We start from the raw sequence: 22,878 nt of genomic DNA on the forward strand, positions 1-22,878 counted from the left end.
TATATAGTCTTTTAAGACAAGGTGTCATTAAGTTGCCCAAGCTGGTCTCAAACTTCAGATCCTCTTGCTTCAACTTCCTGAGGAGCTGGGGATTATAGGCATATGTCATATGCCATCAATGGCAATGACATGCCATTATGTCTTGGAATCTAACACACGTGACTCAGTTAAATGTCCCTAATAAAAGCTAAGTTGGGTTTGCTTATTATTCATATGCTTATAATTTCTTCATGACTGCCTGTCGAATATCTTCTGGCATTTATCCCCCCACTAGCAAACGTTGCTGAGACATTGTAGGCCCTGTGCTTGGTGCAGTGGGGTGGATGCAATCAGCTTTGACATGGGTTCTTGACCTCAGGGAAGTGTCAGGATCATGGCAGGAGTCCCCTCTTTTATGACCTTTCTAGCATTGTGCACAAGAAGGAAACATTTGACTTCCATTTCAAGCCTTAGGGATTCTTGCAGCCCTAGAGCCTAGACACAGGAAGGAGGTCATAGTCCCTTCCTACCCATCATTAGATTACTGACTCTGGGCAGGATTTTGTTTCTGGGAGTGCCTTTGGATATACAAGGCACAACCCCAATCAAGACATGATTCATCTTGAACAAATTGTCAGAGAATTCTAGCTGTGACCTCACTGTACAAAGGAATGCAGGGGTGCATGCTGGTGGTCGCTTTGCTTCTTTGTTGCTCCCCCATTTCTCATATGTACCAGCAGGGAAAGCAAATGGAGAATTTAAGTTTGAGCTACAGGTAGCAGACTGAAAGTCAGATAGGAAGGGGAGCACCTGAGTCTGATTCTGTCATTGCTATGGGTTAGCTGAGAGAGTTGCTGTCCTAAAAATAAAGATGCTTTTGTTCTCATGTGTTGGATACCAGAGCCTGCATTCTGAGCATCTGAGCTTCATTTCTCCCATCTGTTAGTTACACAGAAAGTAACCAGTGTGCAGGTGTTGGCCTTGCCATGGATTGCTGACTAGCCTTGAGTCTGAGCTTCACTTGCTTCCACTGTAAATATGGGGGATGGTGATTGGGCTACATGAACATGAGACCTTGGCTGCTCCCAGCCCTGGCACTTAGAAATTCTCAATTCAACAACGAAATCAAGATTGTAAACATGTGTTGGGACGTATGGAAAGGCAAGAGAGAACTCAGATCCTAACGGTGCTTCTTTTGGGGTTTGAATGGGTGTCTCATGCTTCCTGTGAGAACTCGTGGAAGCCCTTTCCTGCCACGACTAATGCTTAAAACTTTTCATACCTGTGTTTCCTTCCTTCCTCCCCCACTTCCCTCCCTTCTGAGGTTCAACCCAGAAGTGTTCTCCCACTGAGCTATGCCCCTAACCCTTTTCTAATTTTTAGTTTTGAGACAGGCTGTCACTGTGTAGGCAGGCCAGGCTGGAGTGGAACTTGTGATCCTCCCTCCTCAGCATCCCTGAGTGCTGGAATTACAAGTATGTATCATCACACCCGACTTTCTATGCATTTCTGTATAGAGGTAGAGTTTGTACTGAGGGCGGGAAACTCAAAAGGGTGGGAGTACTGATGAGACCGCAGAGTGCTGGGGAAGAGCAAGGTCGAGATGCAACTTCCTGCTCAAACGCCAAATTACTCTTTTGGCTGTCTCTACCCGAGTTCTGAAACTGATTTCTGGATTCCCCATAAATTACCTCTAAGCAAGTCACTGAGCCCTCTTGTAAACACAGCATTGGTATTTGAAGCCCCCATATGGTGCCAGGCACTTTCAGAATTCCTGGCCAACGGGGCTCCTTCACCCTTAGTCTTTGGCTCGCTCGCTTGCACCGCCTATCTCCCAGCGGTGTGACCTGAGGGAAAGGCAGCCACGCCGGGATTGGAGGAGCCAGCAGATCAAGCTCCGCCCATCTCAATTTGAGCAGCTGTGTAAGTGTGTGGGGGAAACCCAGTGGGCTAGACTGCACCCTCATTGGTTAAGGGTCCTGTAGGTGGGCGGGGCGTCCCTGCAGCCGGACCCACAGACTCTGCCTCCCCACCTGCGCTGCTTGGAGAATTCGGATTGACAACAGCGAAGCAGGAGCTGCAGCTGCTCCTCTGGCTGGCACCGTTACCCTTGCCCGACCCTAGGCTCTGTGCGTGACCCGGACGGAGCAGTCCCACTTGCCTCCCACCCGCCCGACACCTTGTCGGGGCCCAAACCCAAAGGAGTGGACGTGGCTTCCAGGTAAGAGTTGGGGCACCCTTAGAGGAGACCCAGACCGACACGGTTGCCCGTGCGCCCCCGCCCCGCCTGCCGCTGGTGCTTTCCAGTTCGGCCCCGTCCCAGCTGTTTCCCTGAGTGGCTTCCACCGGAGATGGGGAGGAGGCAAGGGGAGCCACCCCGCCACCAGGATTTGGGTTCAGAGTCGCTGAAGGGAGTCCCGCGAGTGGGGCAGTGAAAGGCCGGCACCTCCCGGGGCTGCCTGGAGCAGTCACCCCAGGGCTTCGGAGGGACTTAGGACTAGACAGGGATGACAGGGCTCTGGGCTGTGTGGCCAGGTCGAGCCGCTTCTCTCAGCCGCTTCTTCTCTGCTTTCGAGGGCATTTCCAGGAAGCCCTGCTAGGGCTGTGTGGACTTTCCCGTCGGCCACTGCCTCACTGCCTTTCCTCTGAGAGTCGCCTAGGAATTTCTTAGTATTAATTAAGGCAGCTGCAGGGACCAAGTAAAAACCTTTGGCTAACTGACATCTTTCTAGGGCTCAGTTTCCTTATGAAGTCCCAAGTGGGTTTGGACTAGCAAACTTCTAAGGAAACGTGTTCTACTGGAAGTTCTTTGGAGTTACAGATCGCATAGTCTGGGCTTCTCTGTCTCTTCCCAACACTTGCTCAGGATTAAACAATGAATAACGACCCTGGAAACTAGGGTTCAGCCAGTTCTTCTGACCAAAAGAAAGTCACACTACTTCTGTGAGCCCCAGTGTTTTCTACTGCACCTCGGTTGGCTGCTAGCTTTCACTATCTACGAGGTCCAATCTTTACTACCCTGACCTTTAGTTACATGATGCCTGCGGCCAGTCTTCAGACTGATAGGTGAAGAGTTGTTTCTGAGAGGCTTGGGACCACAGGACCTATGCAGTTGGAAAGTTTTGTGGTGCTTATACAGATAAACAAGCTGGAAAATTATGTGTGTGTTGTGCGCGTGCATGTGCACACATGTGCTTCCAGAGCCTGGAACCCCAGAGGTAGGGGACCCTGGAGATTGGGCTGGCTTGGAGACTAGGGTTACCCAAGTCCTTGGGCCCTGGCTTGTTTGGGTCTCAGCGCACCCAGTGATGCCAGGGAAAAGAGGTAATGAATCCCACCCAGGGTTATTTTCAAACCCTGACTCCTGCTATGCTATCAGCTCCTGCCTGCACTTTTTAAGTTTGCAGGCACTCCCACCATCTGTATCCTTGCTGTCTGAATTTTCCACTCATTTTTATCCTCTTGGGATGAAGGAGAGACACATGTTGTCTGGGGACAGAAGGGTGGATATCCCAAGGATAAATTAAAAAGAGGCAGCAGGAGGATTCTGGCGGGCTAGTGGAGTGGGAAGAGTGTGACGGGGAAGGGTCCTCTTTGGGAAAGATGAGGATAACCTCCTCTGAAGCCTTGGGGTGATGGCTTCTTCTTCCTAGTTGTAGTTGCCATGTAGCTGGGCATTCTGGGCTAGTCCTTATTTCAGGGATTTGGGCCGGGGTGATAGCTCAGTGAAATAAATGCTTGCTTGGCTAGTATGAGATCCCCGAGTTCAGACCCTGGTACCAAAAAACCCCAAACAAACAAACAAACAAACAAAAAACCCCTTTGTAGTCTTATTTCAGAGATTTGATTTCATTTCTAGGTTCTGGACTTGAGATTCAGAATTTCTACTTCCTGAACCTCTAGAGTTAGGCTTAAGAAACACCAGGCTGGACGAACTTCAGTCTCTCTGGTTTGCTTGTTTTCTTCCTGTACCTCAGGCAACCCTCGGGAAAACCTGTTGAACCTCACTGTGCCTTCTGAAGAGGTTGCTGGGAGATGATATCTGGAAGTGATAAGATTAAGAAGAGGGGCCAAAGATAGGCAAAGGGGCTGTGTACCCTGTGTGAGTGGTGTGACTTCTGGAAGTGAGTGGTGAGTTTTCAAGGAGGATGATACCTCCTATATTTGAGCAGTGGGTCAAAAGAAAGTGGCATGAAGAAACCCAATTTTGATCTTCTGTTTTCTTTATTTTTAATTTTAAAAAATTCTTTATTTATTTATTTAGTACAGGGTCTCAATACACAGTATGGACTCATAGTGATCTCCTGTCTCAGCCTCCCCAGCACTGGGTTTAAAGGCATGTGCCACCATGCCCAGTTCCGGGGCTGGCATGGAGCATTCTGGGATTAGGCTGGCATGCAGTACCAGGGACTGAACCTGGGTCCTTGCGCTTGCCAGGCAGGCGCTTAGACTGCCGAGCTATCTCCCCAGTCCTGTTCTGTCTGTCTTAAAGTTTTAAAAATCCATTTTTGAGCAGGGCATGATGGTACATGCCTGTGATAGTAGTACTCAGGAGGCGGAGGTTTACCTCCAGTTTGAGGCCAGCCTCAGCTAGCTAGTGAGATCAAAACCAGAATTAACGAACAAGACCTATCACAAAACCAAATCCAAAACAGTCCATTTAAAAAAAATTTTTTGAGATAAGATCTCAATATGTAGTTTAGGCTGCACTTGAATTCACTTTGTAGCCTAGGCTGGCCTCGAACTCACAGAAGTCCTCCTGCCTCTGCCTTCTGAGTGCTGGTTTTGTAGGCATGTACCACCATACCTGGCAAAAAAATTTTTTTTTATGTATTTAGTACAAGGTCTATAGGGTCTCACTACACAGACCGGACTCATACTGATCCTTCCTGTTTTTCAGCTTCCTAAGCACTGGGATTATAGGCATGCATCACCATGCCCAGTCTTAGTTGCCCTCTTAGCGCATGGCTCTTAGGCTCACTTAGGCTCACATATAAGGATAGCATCAGGGGCACAAAAAGCAAGAAAGTCACAAAGGGAGGAAGGGATGGATGCTGTTGGAGATGCCTCTGCTAATTTTTCTGCTAGGACACTTCTGGAAATCCTTGTTCCAGTCATGGGAAGTTTGGATTCAGGGGATGACAGGTTTAACCAAGGAAGGGTGTGCTCTCTCCTTCTTGGGAAAGTAGGTAAGGGGTCTCTGGCTGGAAGAGAGATTACTTTTGGCTTGAATAAAGGAGAAAAGCTTTTTTGGTTCCTAGTTTGGGTAGAATCATGTGTCATGACTCTGGGTCTAGGAGAGGCTTTTCAGCAGATAAAATAGAGATAGGGCTGTCAGACATGCTGGGTTTTGGGGATGGAAAGTATGGATCCTCAAGGTCTCCATGAGATTTACATCATCTTCCGCTCTACAATCTCAACTGGGGTGCTTGAGTGACGTGCTGAGCAGGCAGTCTTTGGTATCAGATGATGATGAAGGCTCTATCTGTGATTCTGAGTCTTGGATTGTGTGTTGTAAGCTCACACACTTGTGTCAAGGGCTAGCCCTAGTGTGTAGTTATCAATGGACTGAATGCTACGGACTGGGCCTGTGTCACAAGTCTGAAGTGGGTTTGGTGTTGTTTCCTCTTATGTGGTCCTCCATGTTGGGAACTTGGAGACTGAACAGTTGCTGTTCCTGTTTGCCTCAACCACACACAAGAATCTGAAAGTCAAATGTTAAGTTCTTTCTGTGTCCCAGCTAGCACTGAGCAAAAAAATGAGGGTGGGATGTGACTGGGGTTAGTGCACTGGACACTGGAGATTTAATTCTAGGTTTTTCTGTTACCATCAACCTCAGAGATTCTCAGTTTTTCCTTGCTTCTCCCACCTCACTGGATTAAATGAGAAGATCCCCAACTAAGTATTTTGTAAACTACCACGTGCTGTGTAAATTATTAGTCACTACGTTCAGACTCCGCTCGAGGTCGTGTGGAGGACTCAGTAATAACACCCACCTTCAGGAAATCTGCCATCTAGTTTGAAGTTTAGAGAACCTTGAGTAATCAAAGCTCACTGAGACCCTTAGTGAAGGCTTCTTTAAAAAATATAAAGGAACTCTGAACACATTTTAAAAGAGAGACAGCATAATGAGCCCTCAAGTACCACACCCCCACCTCCTTCACTCCATTCGTTTTGAAATAGATCTCAAGCACCTTATGAATTGATGTACAAATATTTCCATATCTACCATATCTCTAAAAGATAGCAAGTCAGCAAACTCTCTATCATTGTCACACCCCAAGCAGTCCCTTAATATATTCAAATACCTTGTTGGTGTTCATATTTTCAATTTCTGTGAAGAAAGTTTTGTCCTGGGAGTCCTGACCAAGAAGTGATTGCTTTTGACTGAGGAGGTGACTGACATAGGCAGTGATATTTGAGCTGAACCTTGGAAGAGAGACAATGAAAGATCTGAGCTAGAGGAATTATGGAGCTGTAGTTCCTCATTTTAGACGCTACACTGCGAGTCACAGTACTTCAGGCAGATGTGCGCCACCTCTGGGACTCCCACTCCAGAAACTGACCTGTGGAAATTTTTTTTTGTGGAAAGTCTGAGCCTTTGTTTCTCCACTGGTAAATGAGAGTTCTGATCCTCCCACATGCCTTCAAGTTCCAGAGCCACCCAGGAGCTTGAGGTCAGCAGGCCTGGGAGAATTCCTGGGAGGCTCCTCTCCACCCAGCAGCCCCCACCCCATCCCTGAGGCCAGTCCACAGCAAAACAGGATGCATTCAGGATGAGCCTCTTTCCCAGCTTGTCATCTAATCACCAAGGCCCAGCTTGGAGCTTCCTCTCTCATTCATGATAAAACCCCTCACTGTCTGTCTTTTTCCTCCTGTCCCAGCAAGAGTGTGCTGACTTCCTCCATTTCCGGGCCACCACTCCTCCACCTCTACATAGGGCTGAGGGAACACTTCTGTCAGTGTAGGCCTCTGCTTCCACCTGCCCTCCTGCAATCTGTCTGAGAAGGACAGAAAGACCCCAGGAATCCTCTGCCTCACTGCAGCTTCCTGCTCTTGGACTGTCCTTGGGAAAGGAGTGGCCCCTTTCCAACAAGCTTGGGGTCCTGCCACTGCTTGGTTAATGATTGAGCCACATAATAATCACCTTGGAAAGTCACCTCTAGAGGATGGCCATTAACTAACTCCCTGTCCACCCCAGGCCTTAAAGGGACCCCATCCTAAGCCCTTACCTTCCCCCAAGGAGACAATGACATTCAATTACAGGATCTTCTGGGGCCAATTAAAGTTCAGTTCCTCTGCCCTTTACTTGGGCAAGCAGAAGTTATTCACGTTATGTGAAGGATACATGTTTGGTCTGGGTGGCATTGAAAACAGCAGGGGAGTTGAGTTGATAGGGATTTGAGCAGGCAAGGGGTGTTTTTAGCATCAGAGTCAGAGGGGGTGGGGGGTGTTTCCAGAAACACCTGATCTTCTGATCTCAGTTTGAGAGTCTAAAAGCACTGAAATGTCCTCCCATAGGGTCTACTGTTGCTGAGGATAGGGTGTGATTTCGTGTGTGTGTGTGTACTCGCGCATGTGCTGCATGTTGAGCACAGCTGTGGGTCCCTTCATGGCAGGCTGGGGTGGGGAAGACTATGAGGCTGAGGGCCTCAGTGGCGGAGAAGAATCCCTTCCTCAGAGAGCCTATATCTAGACAAGCAGTGGAATTGGAAAAGACCATACCAGAACCCAGACCCAATTTAGAAAACTCTAGACCACAAGCAGTTTTCTGTTGTTTCACTGTGAATAGAAAGAACCATTTAGAGCCTATGCACTACAGGGTTTCCTACTGCAAAGTATAGGAACTTGGCTTCTGGTTCTTCCTCTCTGTGAAGAAAGACTTTGGGGAAGATGTTTGCTTTCTCCATGCCTCAGTTTCCACATCTGTAAAGTGGACAGAGAGGTTGCGTAGGTTCAGAGGACTTCTGGGCTTCCTTCTAGTTGTGGAGGTATGTGTTTCCACCCAAGACCTTCTTGTCCACAGAGCAATGGAGGCCTGCATTCAAATTCAGCCAATCTCAGTCACCAAATATTCTCAGTGATCTGGGGTGGTGTGGGCTGACTGAGCCATAAACTGCTATGTGGATTCTCCTTAGGCATCAATGTTTGTAAAGTTTACTTTCTTGCTCCCTCCTCACACTTGTGTCTCTTCCAGGTGGCCACCTTCTGACCCATTCAGCCACAAGTTAATGAGTGACCTGTTCCTCCTGGATAGTACCAGCCCAAAGGTGCTCCTGAGATCCTAGGCTTCTGTGGGAAGCAGGGAGGGCCTAGCCAGCTCTGGTCTCTAGTGTCTTCTACAACCCCCCCCCAGGGGTAGGCATGTAGACAAGAGCCAGGAGAGAGTGCCTGTCATGGATACAAGGCCCAAGCTCTAGTCCCTCTGCCCTATTTTGGTGGAGTTTCAACTCACCTATCCTCAGTACCTGGCCATATGTTTTAAGCAGTAACTCCATTCATTGAGAGTCTGGAAAGCTTTAATGTTCACCTTAACTGTTTCTCCCCAGGGCTTCTATTCCTGGGTCCTAATTTTGCCTTCTGGGACCACTGAGAGACTCTGCTCTTTCTGCCCTTCAGGGTTCTCAGGACGCAACTCAAGTCCCTCTGTGTCTTCTCCATGCTAAACAGCCTCAGCTCTTCCAAGTGTTCCTCTTGGAAATGGGTTATCCTCCTTCCCAGCCGTGTTGCTGTCACTTCTCCATGCTCCTGTTTTGTGGCCCCCTTAACTAGCGGAGGCAGGAAATGAGACACTGGAAGCGCCTAACTCTCCTCCATTTATTTCTAGTCTGAGCCTTTTAGGATGACTTCTCTATGGTTTTTTCCTGGTGGCTCCAGATAGATGTTAACCGCTATAGTACAATCCTTTCTGATTTGTTGGTTATTTCAGCCACTTGCCAGAATTCCAGTATATCCTCCTTCTCTGCCACTTGTCTTCATTGCTGGAGCTGGTGGGGGTGGAGAGCAGGGGATATTTTAGGAAGTCCTCAAGCCGGAAATGAGTGTAAGCCATGCCCACAGTGGGGCCTACAAGAGTGAATCAGACGAGGAGAAACACCAACTCAGTCATTCCTTCCCCTAGCAGTTGATGAAAATGACAGCGGTGAGTCCTCCTATTTCTTTAGTTTCGAGGGCACTTTCACTTCTATGATCCCACTGTGTTCTCAGAGCAACCCAGGGAAGCAGATGTTCCAGTCCCACAGGGTGAGTTTTGGTGATCCCCAGCTGAGGTCAGGGAATGGAAGGCAGGGGGATGGTCTCTAGTGGGGAGGATTTGGAACCCAGGTCTCCTGACACACAGCCCAGCCTGTTTTCCCTAAACCACACCCAGCTGCCTTGGCTGACTAGGCAGCTTCCCTACCACAGAGGAACCTCTGCCCAGGCTGTAACTCTGTTCCCTTGGTAACAGGAGTGACCTCCTGGGGAGGTGGCCTCGGATTTCCTGCCCTTAATCTGGCCTGGCCAGAGGCTGGTCTGTCTGAGGTATCAGACAGGCAGGTGCCTGAAGCTCACTGTTCTGCTGTAGCTAAGGTCGGAAGAACTTGACCTCGAACATCTGAGGTGAGCACCCCCTACCCAGCAAGGCCTTTTCAGTGGGACAAACAAAGAGGGAAATGTGGTAAAAAGCGCCAGAGTGCAGCAGAAGTATAGTGTATCCCAAGGCGTGCATGAGGTGGGCCTGGCATAGTGAAGAGGGAGAGTTCTTATATCCACAGCTCTGTGTGACTGGGAGCAAATCACTACGCCTTTCTGAGCCTTCATTGGTCAGCTATGAAAGGAGATATGTGCGTACCTTATAGGGCTGAGTATTTGATCCATAAACACAAGTGAAATTCATTCATTACTGTTGTTTTAATAGTGCTTTCTGCAACCATGTCACTTTGCTGTTTTTCACTTACTTGGAGACATGCAGGGCTCAGATCTGCCACCTCTAGGCATTAGGTCTGGCCTTCTCTGTTGCTTCTCATTCTATCTCATCCCAGAAAAGTTGTCTCTATCTGGGCCCCCCATAGGGCTCTTGCTGGTTGTTGTCTTTAGTTGTATTTGTGACATTGTAAGAGACTATCATAGTGATAGGAACACTGGTAGTAATAATAGTGAGCTCTTTTAAATCTTCGACATGTTTGAACATACTTAGCCCCTGTGATGATTCCGTAACACTGTCGTCATCCCCATTTTCCATAGAAAGAACTAAGTAAGGAAGGGCTAAAGGAAGAACATGCTGAAGGTCACACAACCAGTGATAGGAGAAGATCAGGACCCAGGATGCCTGACTCCACCTTCTACATCCTTGGTGGCCTGGCTGTGCCCTTTTTTTCTTCAGATGCCTGACCAAGAGGAAAGAACAGAGATTTGGGTCTCCTTGTTCTCCCCTAAGCACTGGTCACATCTAGGCGATATCGGTCATTCCTGGGCAGCCAGCCTTCAGGTTTTTGTCTGCTTGCTGTGTGCCCTTACTGCCTCTAGGGCAGGCAGACAATGCAAGGCAGGAAGACAGGAAGGAGTGGGTTATTGATGTTCTAAAGTAGAGCCCTATTGGGGTGGGGGTGCGGGTATACAGGAGGGAGTTGGAGCTGGGGCTTGATTCTGCATCAGCACTAGGCCTTCCAGATTAGCACCCTCCAGCATAATGGAAGGAGGAGAGCAGGGCACTGGATGGTATCAGGGAAAAGGGGACATCTGAATGTGCTGTCTTGACAACCAGATTACATTATTTAGAAGGTGTGGGTGGGCAGGGGCAGGCAGGAGGCTGGCTGGATTAATACTTGTGATCCCTCCAGCTCTTGTGACCCATGCTCAAATTGGGAAATGTGTAGATGGAGGAATTGTCCAGATCTCTTCTGCCCAGCGTTCTCATCTCAGGCTCCTTGGGGGCTGTAAGCTTCCTTCCTCCACCTCAGGTCTGGCAGCTTAATTTCTGAGTGCTCTAAAAAAGTTCAGCTTTTATTGTGTTTTCAAACCTTGGTGCCCAACATAGGCCTGGTACTGATGGTGCACAGGTACTATTAGTTGGAAACATGCAGAGCTTTAGGGGAGAGAACGGAAAGAGGCAGAAATGGGAACTGGTCACCTTTCCAAGGTGAACTGGTTGCCCCTTTCTGGAGGGGCAAGAGGGTACTGTGTACTGTATGAAATAGACATGGTTTTGGGGAGGTTGTTGCAGGGATGGGATCAGGAAGATGGGTCAAAACGTTCCCTCCTGATGAAAAGTCATGGCAAGCTAAAGGTTCATACTGCAAAACCCTGATGGGAGACACACGTGTGAGCCGTGCACCACACCCCAGACTGGGCAGTTTGCCCTCATTTAATGAAGTCATTTTGAATTTGATAATTCTTCCTCTGGATTTACATCACCTAGATTTACATCTTGGCCCCCCCACCTCTTGGCTTCCAACCTTGGGAAGTTACTCCATGCATCTGGGCCTTAGTTTCCTAGTTTGTAAAATAGAGATCATTGGAGTATTTATTCGAGAGGGCTTTTGTGAACATTCAATGACACAATTCATTTAAAAAGTACCTAAATAAAAGCTTGAGACATAATAATGGGCTCATTTATTTAGGCTATTATTATTATTATTATTCCACTTTTGTCCTTGCAAAAACTTCCTGTTGGTGCTAGGGTTATATTTGTTTTGCAAATGAAGACACTGAAGCATAAGGAATATGAGTAACTTGCCCAATGTGATCAGTGTAAGGTCCTTGGCCCAAGGCTTGACACAGAGTAGGTACTCAATAGCTGTTAGTGTCTGTTATTATTAGTAATTACATCTAGTATTATATGTGTTATCATTAATGAACAGTCACTATTAAAAAAAAGGACTAAAAATCATCTTCAGATTGCTAGCCTTTCACTTTTCTCCCTGTGCCTCACAGCCTCTATGCTTGTAGGCCTTACCCAACAGGCTGGCCACCATTTTGGGTTTGCCTCCTCTTGGCCCTCCCATGGTGCTACCATGAAGGTTGTTACTTGTGCCCTGTGCTATGTGCTCCCTCTGGCTCAATGCAGAGCTCAGAGGAGGGGTTGAGTCTGCTGGCTTTGTGAGGTGGCCACTTTTCTGAGGCCCGTTTCCTTTCTGTCAAAGACAATTTTTTCTAGATCTCAGGGTGGGGCCAGCCTCCTTCAAGGCATTTCCTGACCGGGAGTTTATATTTGGCCTCAGCCAAAGGAAAGGGAAGTAGGCAAGGGGGTGGGACACAGAGGTGGTGGCACAGGGTCAAAATAACCAAGACTTTGCAAGCCAAGTGAAGGAGGCAGGAGATAACACATGACCCTTCTCTCAGGTGAACTCCAGTTCCCTTCCTTGAGTTTGGGTGGCAGAGCTGAGTGCTCCTTCAGATCAGAACCCCTCCACTCTCAGATAGACAGACCCCATTTTCTGTTCTCCTACCTGGATCTAGTTTCCTGGCCCTATGGTTTCTATTTTGGAGAAATATTTCTGCCAGTCAGTGTGCAGTAACACGTCCACTGAAAGGTGTGTCCTCAGTTCTGCATCTTTTGCTGTGGCGGTATCAGATAAGGAACTAGAGCCAGAAGCCTACATGCTGTTTAGTTGAGAAGCAGAGCTTCTTGTCCATGTGTTGCCAGAAGATTCAGCAGCCTTTACCATACTGCTGCAGGGACACTGAGACCAATAAGACCCAGTGTTGTGGAGCTCTCAGATGAGTGGGGGAGAGAGACCTACAATGCTGCTAAGAAGAATATCACTTCATTGACACAAGTCATTGAGGGGGTTGGTGAGAGGGAGGACAGGGGATGGTTTATGAGTTGGGATTTTTGACTTACGTGTTGATAAATAAGGAATTTGCAATTTTTTTTGTACTGGGGATTGAACCCAGATCCTTGTGCTTTCCAGACAGGCACTTAAGCCACTGAGCTATCTCCCCAGCAGAAATTTGCAAATTTAAGGCAGGTAGGGGGTCTAGAATGTGCAGGTTCTGGGTGTCAGGGAGAAAGCAGTGTACTGTCTGCCCCAGGCTACTGGCAATCAGGCGCCTGTTAGGTAACAGAGTAAGAGAGTGGCCAGGTAAGAGATGGGCTCCTGGGAGAAGAAACTGGCAGGATAGTCTAAGGGAAGAGGATGCTGGAGGCTGGGAACAGGGAGGAGAAAATAATTCATACATGGGAACCTAGGACACAGTGGAACATGGGAAACCCTGACCATTTGATGGAAAAGCTAAGAGCTGGTGATCAAGTACATGTGAGAAAAGAGGAAGAAAAGGATGACTTGAGACTTGCATGATTGGTATTTTTGGAGACAATATCAGGAGAGCTGAGATGTGCTTAGTTTTGCCCTGCCAATGTGCACCGTTTCTTGAATTCCCCAGAAAAGAATGTGGAAGAGAAAAATAACACCCTCTACTGAATCAGCCGTTGCCAGTCACACATACCTCTAATTTGACTGTAGGTTTTAAGAATGACTTTTAGAAGATAGGACCTGAGGCTCAGATAAGGGTAGTGGCTTGCCTAAGTTTACACAGCAGTCACTAATGGAGTGAAGGCCAGAAGGGCAGTTGGCCTGACCTTTGTTGCAGTACTTTGGACCCAAACCATGGTAGAGAGCAGTCACTGCTGGTTGAACATCTGCCCCAGACCAGTTCAGTTGACATCTCTCACCTTTAGGCTGGAGACTAGAGATGGTGGCGTAGCATATGGTTTATTAAAGGACTTGCCTTTCTTTGTCACCTTGACCTTGCCAGAGCACCTGGGACTGGCTTGGATGTAAGAGTCCCTGGAGACAAGCTCCCTGATGAATCAACTGCAGCAGAGCAGGTGGCTGTTTGACCTTCATTGTCACACTGAAGCATTGGGCTGGGCAGGAATGTCAGCTGTCTGCTTTGACTGTGCTGTTTCACTTGCTGGTCTAGGAGACCACAGACTAGGCTGTCTCTGGACCCAGTTTCTCAGGTACTCCAGTGGGTCTGGTGACTGGTTTGACCTCATATCTCCACCTCATTTACATCTGCCTATCAGACTCAGGCCACAACTTCATGGCTGGGGGTGGGGAGCTACAGTTAGGAGGTTCTTGCTTAATTTCCATATTTATAAAAACTTCAAACTAGAACTGCCAGCTTCTCCATGCTTTCACCCTCTGAGTTGTCCACAAAGCAAAAGACCTACATTGTTACGTCCACTCTTTACCTCACTCCACCAGGACATTGCTTGAGATACCTGATGCCCCAGATAAGGTGGCATGATCAAATATGTCTCCTGACATTGCCAAATGTCCCATGGAGAAGAAATTGTCCCTGAACAGGAATCCCAGTGATAAGTTTTTGATGGTGTCACAGCTTTATTATAAAGGAAAAGGGCTTCATTATCTTGGAGAGAATCTGGGAAGATAAGGAATTGTCTGTATTGGAACAAAAGGAGGCTGAAGCTTTTATGGCCTTCTGGGGGGGGGGTTTGAGGGGGATGTTTAGATATATCTGAGGAGCTGATTGGGGCCTTCCCTGAGGCAGCAGGAAAGGTGAAAGGAAACTGCACCCTGGGCTGAGTTGGAGAAGAAGGGGGAGGTGGTCTCTGGGAAGATAAGCTGTTGTTTTAAGGGTTTCAGCCATATTGGATGACCACCACAATGATTCAGCAATTCATACTAGGGCTATAGCCTGTCACCCTGTGGTAGAGACTAGTGTGCATGAAGCTTCAAGGAGAGAGATATGTTAGAGGGTAGAACCACACACACAAACTTGTCACCAGCCAGCAAAGACTTAGTGGCTTGATTTTGCTGCCACCAAATCCTACAGGACCCTCTGGACTGTGTGCTTCAGAAGTGCCTCATTTGTGCAGGGAAACTCCAGAAGTGTTGTTCATGTGGGCCCCAGGGCTTGGCATCCAGCTGTATTCCCACTGAGATTGAGGCTGGCATCCTAACAGGTGCAGCAGGGCTTGAGTTTTACCCTGTGACCTGACAAACTGGAGCCCTGCCAAGGTCTAGCACTGCCAATCTAGGCCAGCTGAAACAGTGCCTTGCTGCAGTGGCCCTCCAGTGGGGTTTGGAATGTGGGATGGGAGCTATTTTGGGCTTGTCTCCCTTTCTCCCTATGCCTCCTGCCCCTGCAGGAATCAAGTTAGAGTGGCAGTCCCAGCCAAGAGCAGACGCAGGAGCAGAGAGACAGTCAGTGTGCCTCACCTCCCAGTGGTCAGGATATTGCAGACATCTCTGAGTGTGTATTCAGGAAGGGACATCTCAGTGACCCTACTGGTTTTCAGAGAAGGACCCTTTCTCTGTGTGCCCTCAAAGAGAGGTGGCAAAGCCACTCCCCTGCTGTAGTATCTTTACCAAAACTGGTGCAAACTTAGAGAACACCTTTATGGAAATCAGCATGAAGCACATCCCTTGGAGCCCTCTGCAGCCGTGCACCAAGGTAGGTGGCTTCTTTTGGTCTAGCCTCTTATTGTATCCTTGTGTAAGAATAGGAGAAACTGGTAAGAGGACCTGGGGCCTAGGGCTGAGGATGATGGTTCTGAGATATAAGGTCCCTCCCAAAGTCTGGCATCTCTTCCTTGAGAAAGCTCTGACCCTGGGGTGGTGAATGGGCAAAGGAAATGACCATTTCCTAGCATTTCCTAGATGCAGTGGTAAGGTAGCCCCTCTGCCTGCCTCCTGGCTTGGCCTCCGAGAGCCTATCCTGGAAACTTGGGTTGTCACATAGACAGTGGCATCCCAGACCTTTCCCTGCTCCTCAGGACACTGCTTTTCTTCCTGTGCTCACTGAGTGTGCAGACAGCACAATACTTCTATCACACCCTGCTTGGAAGGCACCCATCCTCTAGTGAGGCCCATGGAGAAGAGGCCTTTTCAAACAGGAGGCTAAGAAGTGATGAAGGCCCATACAGTCACTTATGCTTGCTTTATGAAGCATGTCAGCTAACAGTTTGAATAAATCACTTTCACGAATACCCTCCTACCTGCCTGCCCATCACGTGCATTCATATTAGTGTTTATTATTAAAAATTTTCTCAGTACAATGTTGAAGTTTACATTCACCTTAAGGAGTAGGCATGTGTTCTGTATAGGACACAGTTCTGCACTAGTACTTGTTGCTCTCTGCTGCCCTAAGCCTTTAGGCCTGAGCCGGCCCTCTGGCTATGCTCTTCAGTCTCCAGTACTGTGACTGCTTAGTTGGCCATGGCTGTTGCAGGCAGGGGTTCTCTGTCTGTGGTACTCCCTAGAATCACCTGGAGAGCTCCCAGAAACAAGGAAGCAAATGAAACACTAGTCCTCTCCCCAGAGATTATAATTTAATTAGTCATGGGTAGGGCTTGGGGACTGGCATTTTCAAAGCTCCCCAGGAGCTAAAGGAGGAATGGAATGACAACCCCAAGAGCAGTAAGGAGGGACACTGTATGGGCCCTAGTGACACTACCCTGGGGCCTGCTTCTTACTTAACATGGCCCCCAGGCCTGTGCTGGACTCTGGCTGGGAAAAAGCAGGCTGAACCCAGGCAGCTCTCTTCACAGCCCATTAAGTGAGAACAAGGCACAGGACTTGATTGCCCAATCACGGTGTGAGGAGGATGTACCTGACCTGGAGGTGAGGTTGGCGACATTGGCTGGGTAATGTCGTGCCTCCTACAGCCTAGTTGCTGCTTTCTCCCCCCCGCCTCAGCTTTCTGTGCTCACTTTATTACTAGCACAGATCTGTGAGCCTTAAACATCGTGTGATTACAAAGTTCAGCTAGTCCTGGCCAAACTAGTCCTCCCTAATGATAACTTTACAGATAGCAGAAGGCTCTGGCACATCCCCATGGTAGCCACAAGGACAGAGGTTGGTTGGCAGGAGAGTCGTTAATCCCCATTGTGTGCATATGGAAACCACAATTTAGAGAAGGAAGCTAGTGGCCTAAGATGATTTATGCAGTGAGAGGGAAGCTGGCTTGATTGGAAAAAGGATTTTTCCCCAACTTGCAATCTGACAGCTTTATTACGTTTCTTTAGTGGGAGATGCTGCTTCTGTTTTCACAGATTTGTAAACCCTACCTTCATTCACATAGTGTTTTTCAAAATTAGAACTAATTACTTTGGCCCCACTCCTTTCTGTGTGAAGAGGATCTCTCCTATGTGGTCCATATAAATGTAGGTGTGGGCATTGTCATTGACCTTGAAAGCCATATGCTCAGCTGTTCCTTCTTTGACACCCTCTCCAGGAACCTGTGGGTATGGCTCTGAGGTTTCATTTTTCTCCAGAACTCCCTAGGATGTCCTGTCCCCTGACTCTTAGGGCTCAGATCAGCTGGGCCCCTCCCCAGGGAGGGAGTTGGGACTTCAAGCTCCTTGGAATCCAGTCTATGCCAGATGAATGCTGCCACTGGCCTGCCCTGGCACATCACCTTAGCTTTGAGCAGAGCATGGCATGCAGAATATAGTAGGGGAAAGTTCTGGCAACCATGCCCTGGAATCTGCACATCTGGACACAGAGGTTAGGGCCAAGAGCCCCACATTCCTACGTCACTCACCTCAGCTTGCCCAGTGGCACTCTTGCTGCTGGGCACACAAGCCAATTGTCTGGCTGGGCAGCCTGGGCTCCAGCCTCAGGGGAATTGACTCTACTCTAGGTGGGGGTAGGGTCACTCCTAGCCCAGTTTGAGCAGGCTGGGACAAGTTAGAGGGACAGAGGCTAAGTACCTTAGTTCAGCCCTTAATCACCAAGACGTATACCCGTCACTGTTCCCACTTGGAGGGAGCCCCAGGGCTTCCCAGGCTTTCATGAGGTGGTATACTGTGAGGAGCCAGTGTCTCTGACATCCTGTTTAGTAATAACCCATTACATTCTCTAGATTCCTGGTAAGGAGGGCTGCTGGAGAATTCGTTCTGTGGTCCCCCTCCAAACTCCCTTAGTCCTTTATCTTTTAGAGCAATTGCAGGCTCTTTCAAACTTCTGCACCTGCTAACCTTACTTCCCCTGAGCCATTTGGCTCTGGCTCTGGGAGTGATGTGGCTGTAGCCTTTGCCCAGACCTAAGGGGAAGGCTAGCTAGGCCTTGCTCTCCACTTGCTCTTTTTCCTCAGAATCAGAGTTGAGAGGAAACAAATTTGTTGAGTGCTTGCTACTATGTGCTAAGGGCTTTTGTTTTGGTTAATGTTTCATTTAGTGTTCTCAGAACTGTAAGAATTGGAGGCAGTGACCCTCCTTTTACAGAGGAAAAACATGGGGATGTAAAAAGTATGCAAATTGCCTAAGTCAAAGTGCTAGGCACTGAGGACATTGGCATTTTTTCCATTTGGGTACTGAAGAATAAACCCTGGCCTTTGTTAGCACTGATTTACACACCCAGCACTTTTTTGTGTTTCTAGCTTAAGATAGGGTCTTGCTAAGTTGTCCAGACTGGTCTTGAGCTTTGATCCTCCTGCTGCAGCTCCCCAAGTGTCAGGGATTATAGGTGTGCACCACTGCATCTGGTTGATACCAGATTTCGGCCCAGGCTTATGACCCCACTGGACTGGAAGCAGCAGCAAAACAGTTTGGAGACTTAGAGTTGGTTCCTTTGAGTCTAAGCTCCCTGGCTTGTTTGGAGTCTGAGAGCAGACAGACTAATAGAATGGAGTAAAACAGTGAATGTGAGATTAAAAGATCAGGGCTATAGTCTCAGCTGTGACACTTAGCTCTAAGTGACCTTCGAATTGTCCTGTGGGTCTCAGTGTGCCATACTATACTTAAAAAAATACTAATGTAGACTCCTAGCACAGGCTGATTAAATTAGCCTTCTGGAAAGTCCCCTTCCCTAGGAGCACTGGTATTTTTTAAAATGCTCCCTAGCTGGTTCTAATGTGTGTTTCTAGGAGTAAGAATCACCGAGCTATGTGATTTAGACCAGCATTCCTCAAACCTTAATGTGTGTGCAAATTGACAGAGGATCTTACTAAGTGTTAATTGTGATTCAGTGGGTCTGCAGGGGATGGAGCTGGGATTCTACATTTTTAACAAGGGTCCATATGATAGCCTGGGACTACACTTTGAGTAGCAATGTGTTGGAAGGCTCTAGGTGGGGATGAGAAGATGTGGCACCCATCTGAGTGACCTGGTCCCCTTCCTCCAACTGTGGCTAGGGCTACTACCTGACATCAGTGGAGCAGGTAGCCTGTAACACTTCTGTGAGCTTTGTGACTTGGACAGAAGGTGCAGATGTGTAAGCTTTGGGGTTTTATGACTGTTCTTTCCTATCTTTTTCTGGCTCAGGAAGGGAAGAAGAATAGAAGCTGCCTCTCTCCCGACCTCTCGCTTCTTCTACCTCTAACCACAAATGAGTGAAGCCTGCAGCAGCTTCAAGAATGTGTTCCTGAGATGTGGGAGATCGACTACCATTAGGGGTCATTGTCTCCTTCTGTGCCCACCCGTCTGGAAATTCTGACCTTGTCTATCTTTGATCATTTTGTCCTAAAGACAGGAAAGCCGAGCTGGGTGCCAGAAAAGGAGCGGCACTGAGATTAAGGAAGTGCCTTTTCCGTGGGTGTGGCAACAACTGGGGACCGGGAAGTGACTGTGGCTTCAGCTCAGCTGTCCTAGCAGCACTGTCTTGTGCTTCAGATCCCCACCCCCCAAGCTGTTCTCACTGCCACATGCGGACCACCCCTGGCCTGAGAGGTGGATCTTTTCTCAGGCCTTCATCACCCCTGCCAGACGAGTTGAGATATTACTAGCTGAGTTCTGTTAGACACGTTCCGGAGGTCTCAGAGGTCCTGCTGATTTCTGAATTATCTCATAAGCAAGACAGTTGCAGTAAGATAGAACACGTGCATAGGCAATGCGTGCATAGACTGAGGCATCTGGACATGCGTACAGTTGTGTGACCCCACACAGATCCTCATGGATCTTAGACTTGGGCAAACTTGGCTACGGCTATACATAGAGACAGATACCAGGGTGAGTGCTGACCTGATGTGCGCACTCCTGGCAGTCCAACTCCTATTTTTTCTCTCTTCTCCACTCCAGTCCTCATCAGTGTGTGATCCTTGAGGACCCTAGGATCGTTTCTGACTGCCTTCCACCTTGTTCTACTCTTCCTTTTGTGTGTACTTGCCTGACATCTCTGAAGTAGTTTTAAGTGTCCTTTATGTCTCCAGTCCTGACTGCCACAATCTCTTCTGGATTTCCTTGTGAGTGGAGCACTGGAAAGAGAGAACATTTCTTGTCTTGGAAAAGTTCCACCAGTCTCCTTGGATCCCACTGGCCAGCAGGGCCAGGCGGGATACTGGCCATAGACACTAAGGAAATGGAGCAAGTGTCGAGGGCAGGACTCTGTGGCCACAGCAGCCCTACTGAAGCCAGAATCCTTCTCCTACCCACTATGCAGTGCCAGGTCTGTGCTCCCAGCCCCACTGGTCCTTCATACCACCTGGCTAGAGAGCAAGTGTCTGCCTAGGAACTTCCAGGCTTTACTTCTGGTATTCAGCCTACTCTAGTGACCATGAGGGCCTCCCCTGTGGCTTCAGTCCAGCTATACATCTCCACTGAGCCTGGCAGCAGGGCCCAGGTTTGTGCCAGGCAGTCCCATAGCAGAGACTGGAAGTTATCCTAGCCATTGGCGACCAAGACTCCCACAGGCCAGCACTGCATCAGCACAGTGCTCATCATGGGACTGTGCCACAAGTAGGCTGAGGCACGGAAGAGAGCTGGGCAGTGTTGGTGAGTGGCTGGGGAAGCACACCAGGGAAGCTGCTGTCAACAGGGCAGCAAGCTGGTGCTGGAGTCCAACTGAACTTGGATTTCAACCCCAGCACTACTCTACTCTGTGAACTGCAAGGCCATAGACAAGTCTCTTTCTTTCTGAGCCTGTTTATGTGTCTGTGCTATGGGGGAGTGAAACCTTTGTAGATGACTGTGTACATTGAGATCTGGCTAGCAGAATACTGAATGATGTTAAGTGTGATGATAAGAAAGGGAAGAAATATTGCTGAGTATTTCCTATCTCTGAGCTGGGCTCAGGCACTGCCTGGAGCAGTGGAAGGAAACCATTCTCTGAGGAAGACTTGGGGAGGAGCCACACATATGGCTTCTTATCCTAGCTTTGCTCCTCAAACCCAGATGATTCTAGGATTTATTGTTGGAGTCAAGTTCTGTCCTCCAGAAGAGGTTGCAAAAGTGTGGCATGGGGGGACAGGCAGGACGTGAGACTCATGAACACTGTGGCCAGGATAGGAAGTACACGGCGTTTTCTCTGAATACAACCTGGAGCAAAGGTGCCAGGCCCTCTGGGCTTCCCTTGCCATGTTTGGGCTGCCAAAACTTAATGTGCCCATCTGCTGGGCAGTGAGGCGGCATATGCCCAGAGGGCACCAGGCTTTGCTTAACCCCATATTTTCTGCCTATTTCTTCCCCATTCTGTTCTAGAAGCAGAGGCCAGAAGAGCATGTGAATGGCTCCGAGCTACAGGATTCCCTCAGTATGCTCAGCTCTTTGAAGGTAAGGCTACTCAATTCCTTGTCCTCCCTGCTGCTAAGTCTCTTTGTCCAATGGGCATATCAGATCCTTTCTCCAGCCACAGATGAAGCTGTGTGCCTGGACCTGCTCACACCTGTGCAGAACCTCTACTGCTGGCTTCCACAGCTCTGTCACATTTACTGGGTTACTCTTGGCAGCTTCCACAAGCTCTGGTATCAGTTATGTCTTAGCCATATGTTGCCCAGGTCCACTGCAGTGACAGAATAACTACTCACATAGATGCAACGTGAAGGATGCTCTCTGGAATCACGCACCCTGCCGGCCCAGCAGGACCTCACTTTGTCCACAGTGATGGCCTCACTTCTCTTCATTTTTATTTAAGAGCTTTTAGTATTTGCTATTTCCTCTTCTGTCTTCTTCCCCAACTCTACTACACTCTGGCTTTACCCTAACCTCACTTTGTTAATCTAAGCATGTGGGCAAATTCAGTGTTCACTTCCTAGTCTTCACCTTAACCTCACCTTGCAACAATATGCAGGTGGCCACTCCTTCCTTTGGTTTCTGGAACATCGCCCTCTCTTCACGTCCTTTCTGCTGTTCTCAGTTTCCTTAGCTGCCTCTGCTCCCTCCAAATGGTATCTGAATGTGAGGATACCCCCGCATTCAGCTTGGGTACCTCCATTATCTCAGGACTCCTCTCCCATGAGATCCTTGTCCAAGTACATCTGTATTCTGATGACTCTGAAATGTCTGTGTCTAGACGTTATTTCCAAGTTCCCACTTCATCCATTCAACCTCAACTATGATGTCCAATAGGCATCTATGACTATAGCGAGTCTAAAACCTAACTGCTGGCACCATCATCCGCCCCTCACGCTCCATTTGTGGGAATCACCCTTTGTTTATTTTTCCTTTTCTGCTGTATCTAACTTTCTGCAAGGCCTTTCTCCTTCTAGAATGTCTTGAATGGATGTGCTTCTAACCACCTCCACACCACGTTCTGTGTGACCCACCTTCACTCTTGCCTGTGCTAGTGCCTCGGCCTTGTTCCCTGATCCCTGTGCCTCCACCTTTACCCTCCTGTACTCATGTTTCTATGCTGGAGCTATAGGGATCTGGTGGTGAGTCCTCTACTCTAAACCCTCAGCCTTTTTCAGCACATTCAGAGTGAAATCAGTCCACATGCTCTATTTTTCTTGTCAAAGCTGCACTTTCCATTTTCCATGTATGACTCTTCCCCTATGCTTGCTATGTCCCAGGCTTCTTCCTACTCCTTGCTCATAACAGCTTTCTCCTTCCTCAGAGCCTTCATGTTAGTGTTACTTCTGCCAGAAATGCACTTTCTAGCTGCATTTTTTCCTTTCTCCTTTTCTTTCCTGCCTGCCTGCCTTCTCTCTTCTCTTCTCTTCTCTTCTCTTCTCTTCTCTTCTCTTCTCTTCTCTTCTCTTCTCTTCTCTTCTCTTCTCTTCTCTTCTCTTCTC

General features: G+C 48.4%; 1 protein-coding gene across 6 annotated transcripts in view; it reads left to right on the forward strand.

The window, feature by feature from the left end:
• The window catches only part of Stard8 (StAR related lipid transfer domain containing 8), a 77,559-nt gene that overhangs the window by 41,203 nt on the left and 13,478 nt on the right, over window positions 1-22,878 (forward strand). For 2 of the 6 annotated variants that reach the window (XM_023704710.1, XM_023704711.1), the window contains exon 3: window positions 21,347-21,418. In XM_023704710.1, coding sequence (XP_023560478.1) covers window positions 21,347-21,418 — 72 coding nt within the window. Of the gene's footprint in view, window positions 1-2,103; window positions 2,201-9,496; window positions 9,580-15,310; window positions 15,385-21,346; window positions 21,419-22,878 lie in introns of those variants that run through there. The other 4 variants (XM_023704715.1, XM_004644517.2, XM_023704714.1 and 1 more) reach the window with 4 other exon arrangements.

The sequence above is a fragment of the Octodon degus genome, unplaced genomic scaffold, assembly GCF_000260255.1.
Source record: "Octodon degus isolate 3935 unplaced genomic scaffold, OctDeg1.0 scaffold00201, whole genome shotgun sequence".
In the NCBI taxonomy this organism is placed as follows: Eukaryota; Metazoa; Chordata; class Mammalia; order Rodentia; family Octodontidae; genus Octodon; species Octodon degus.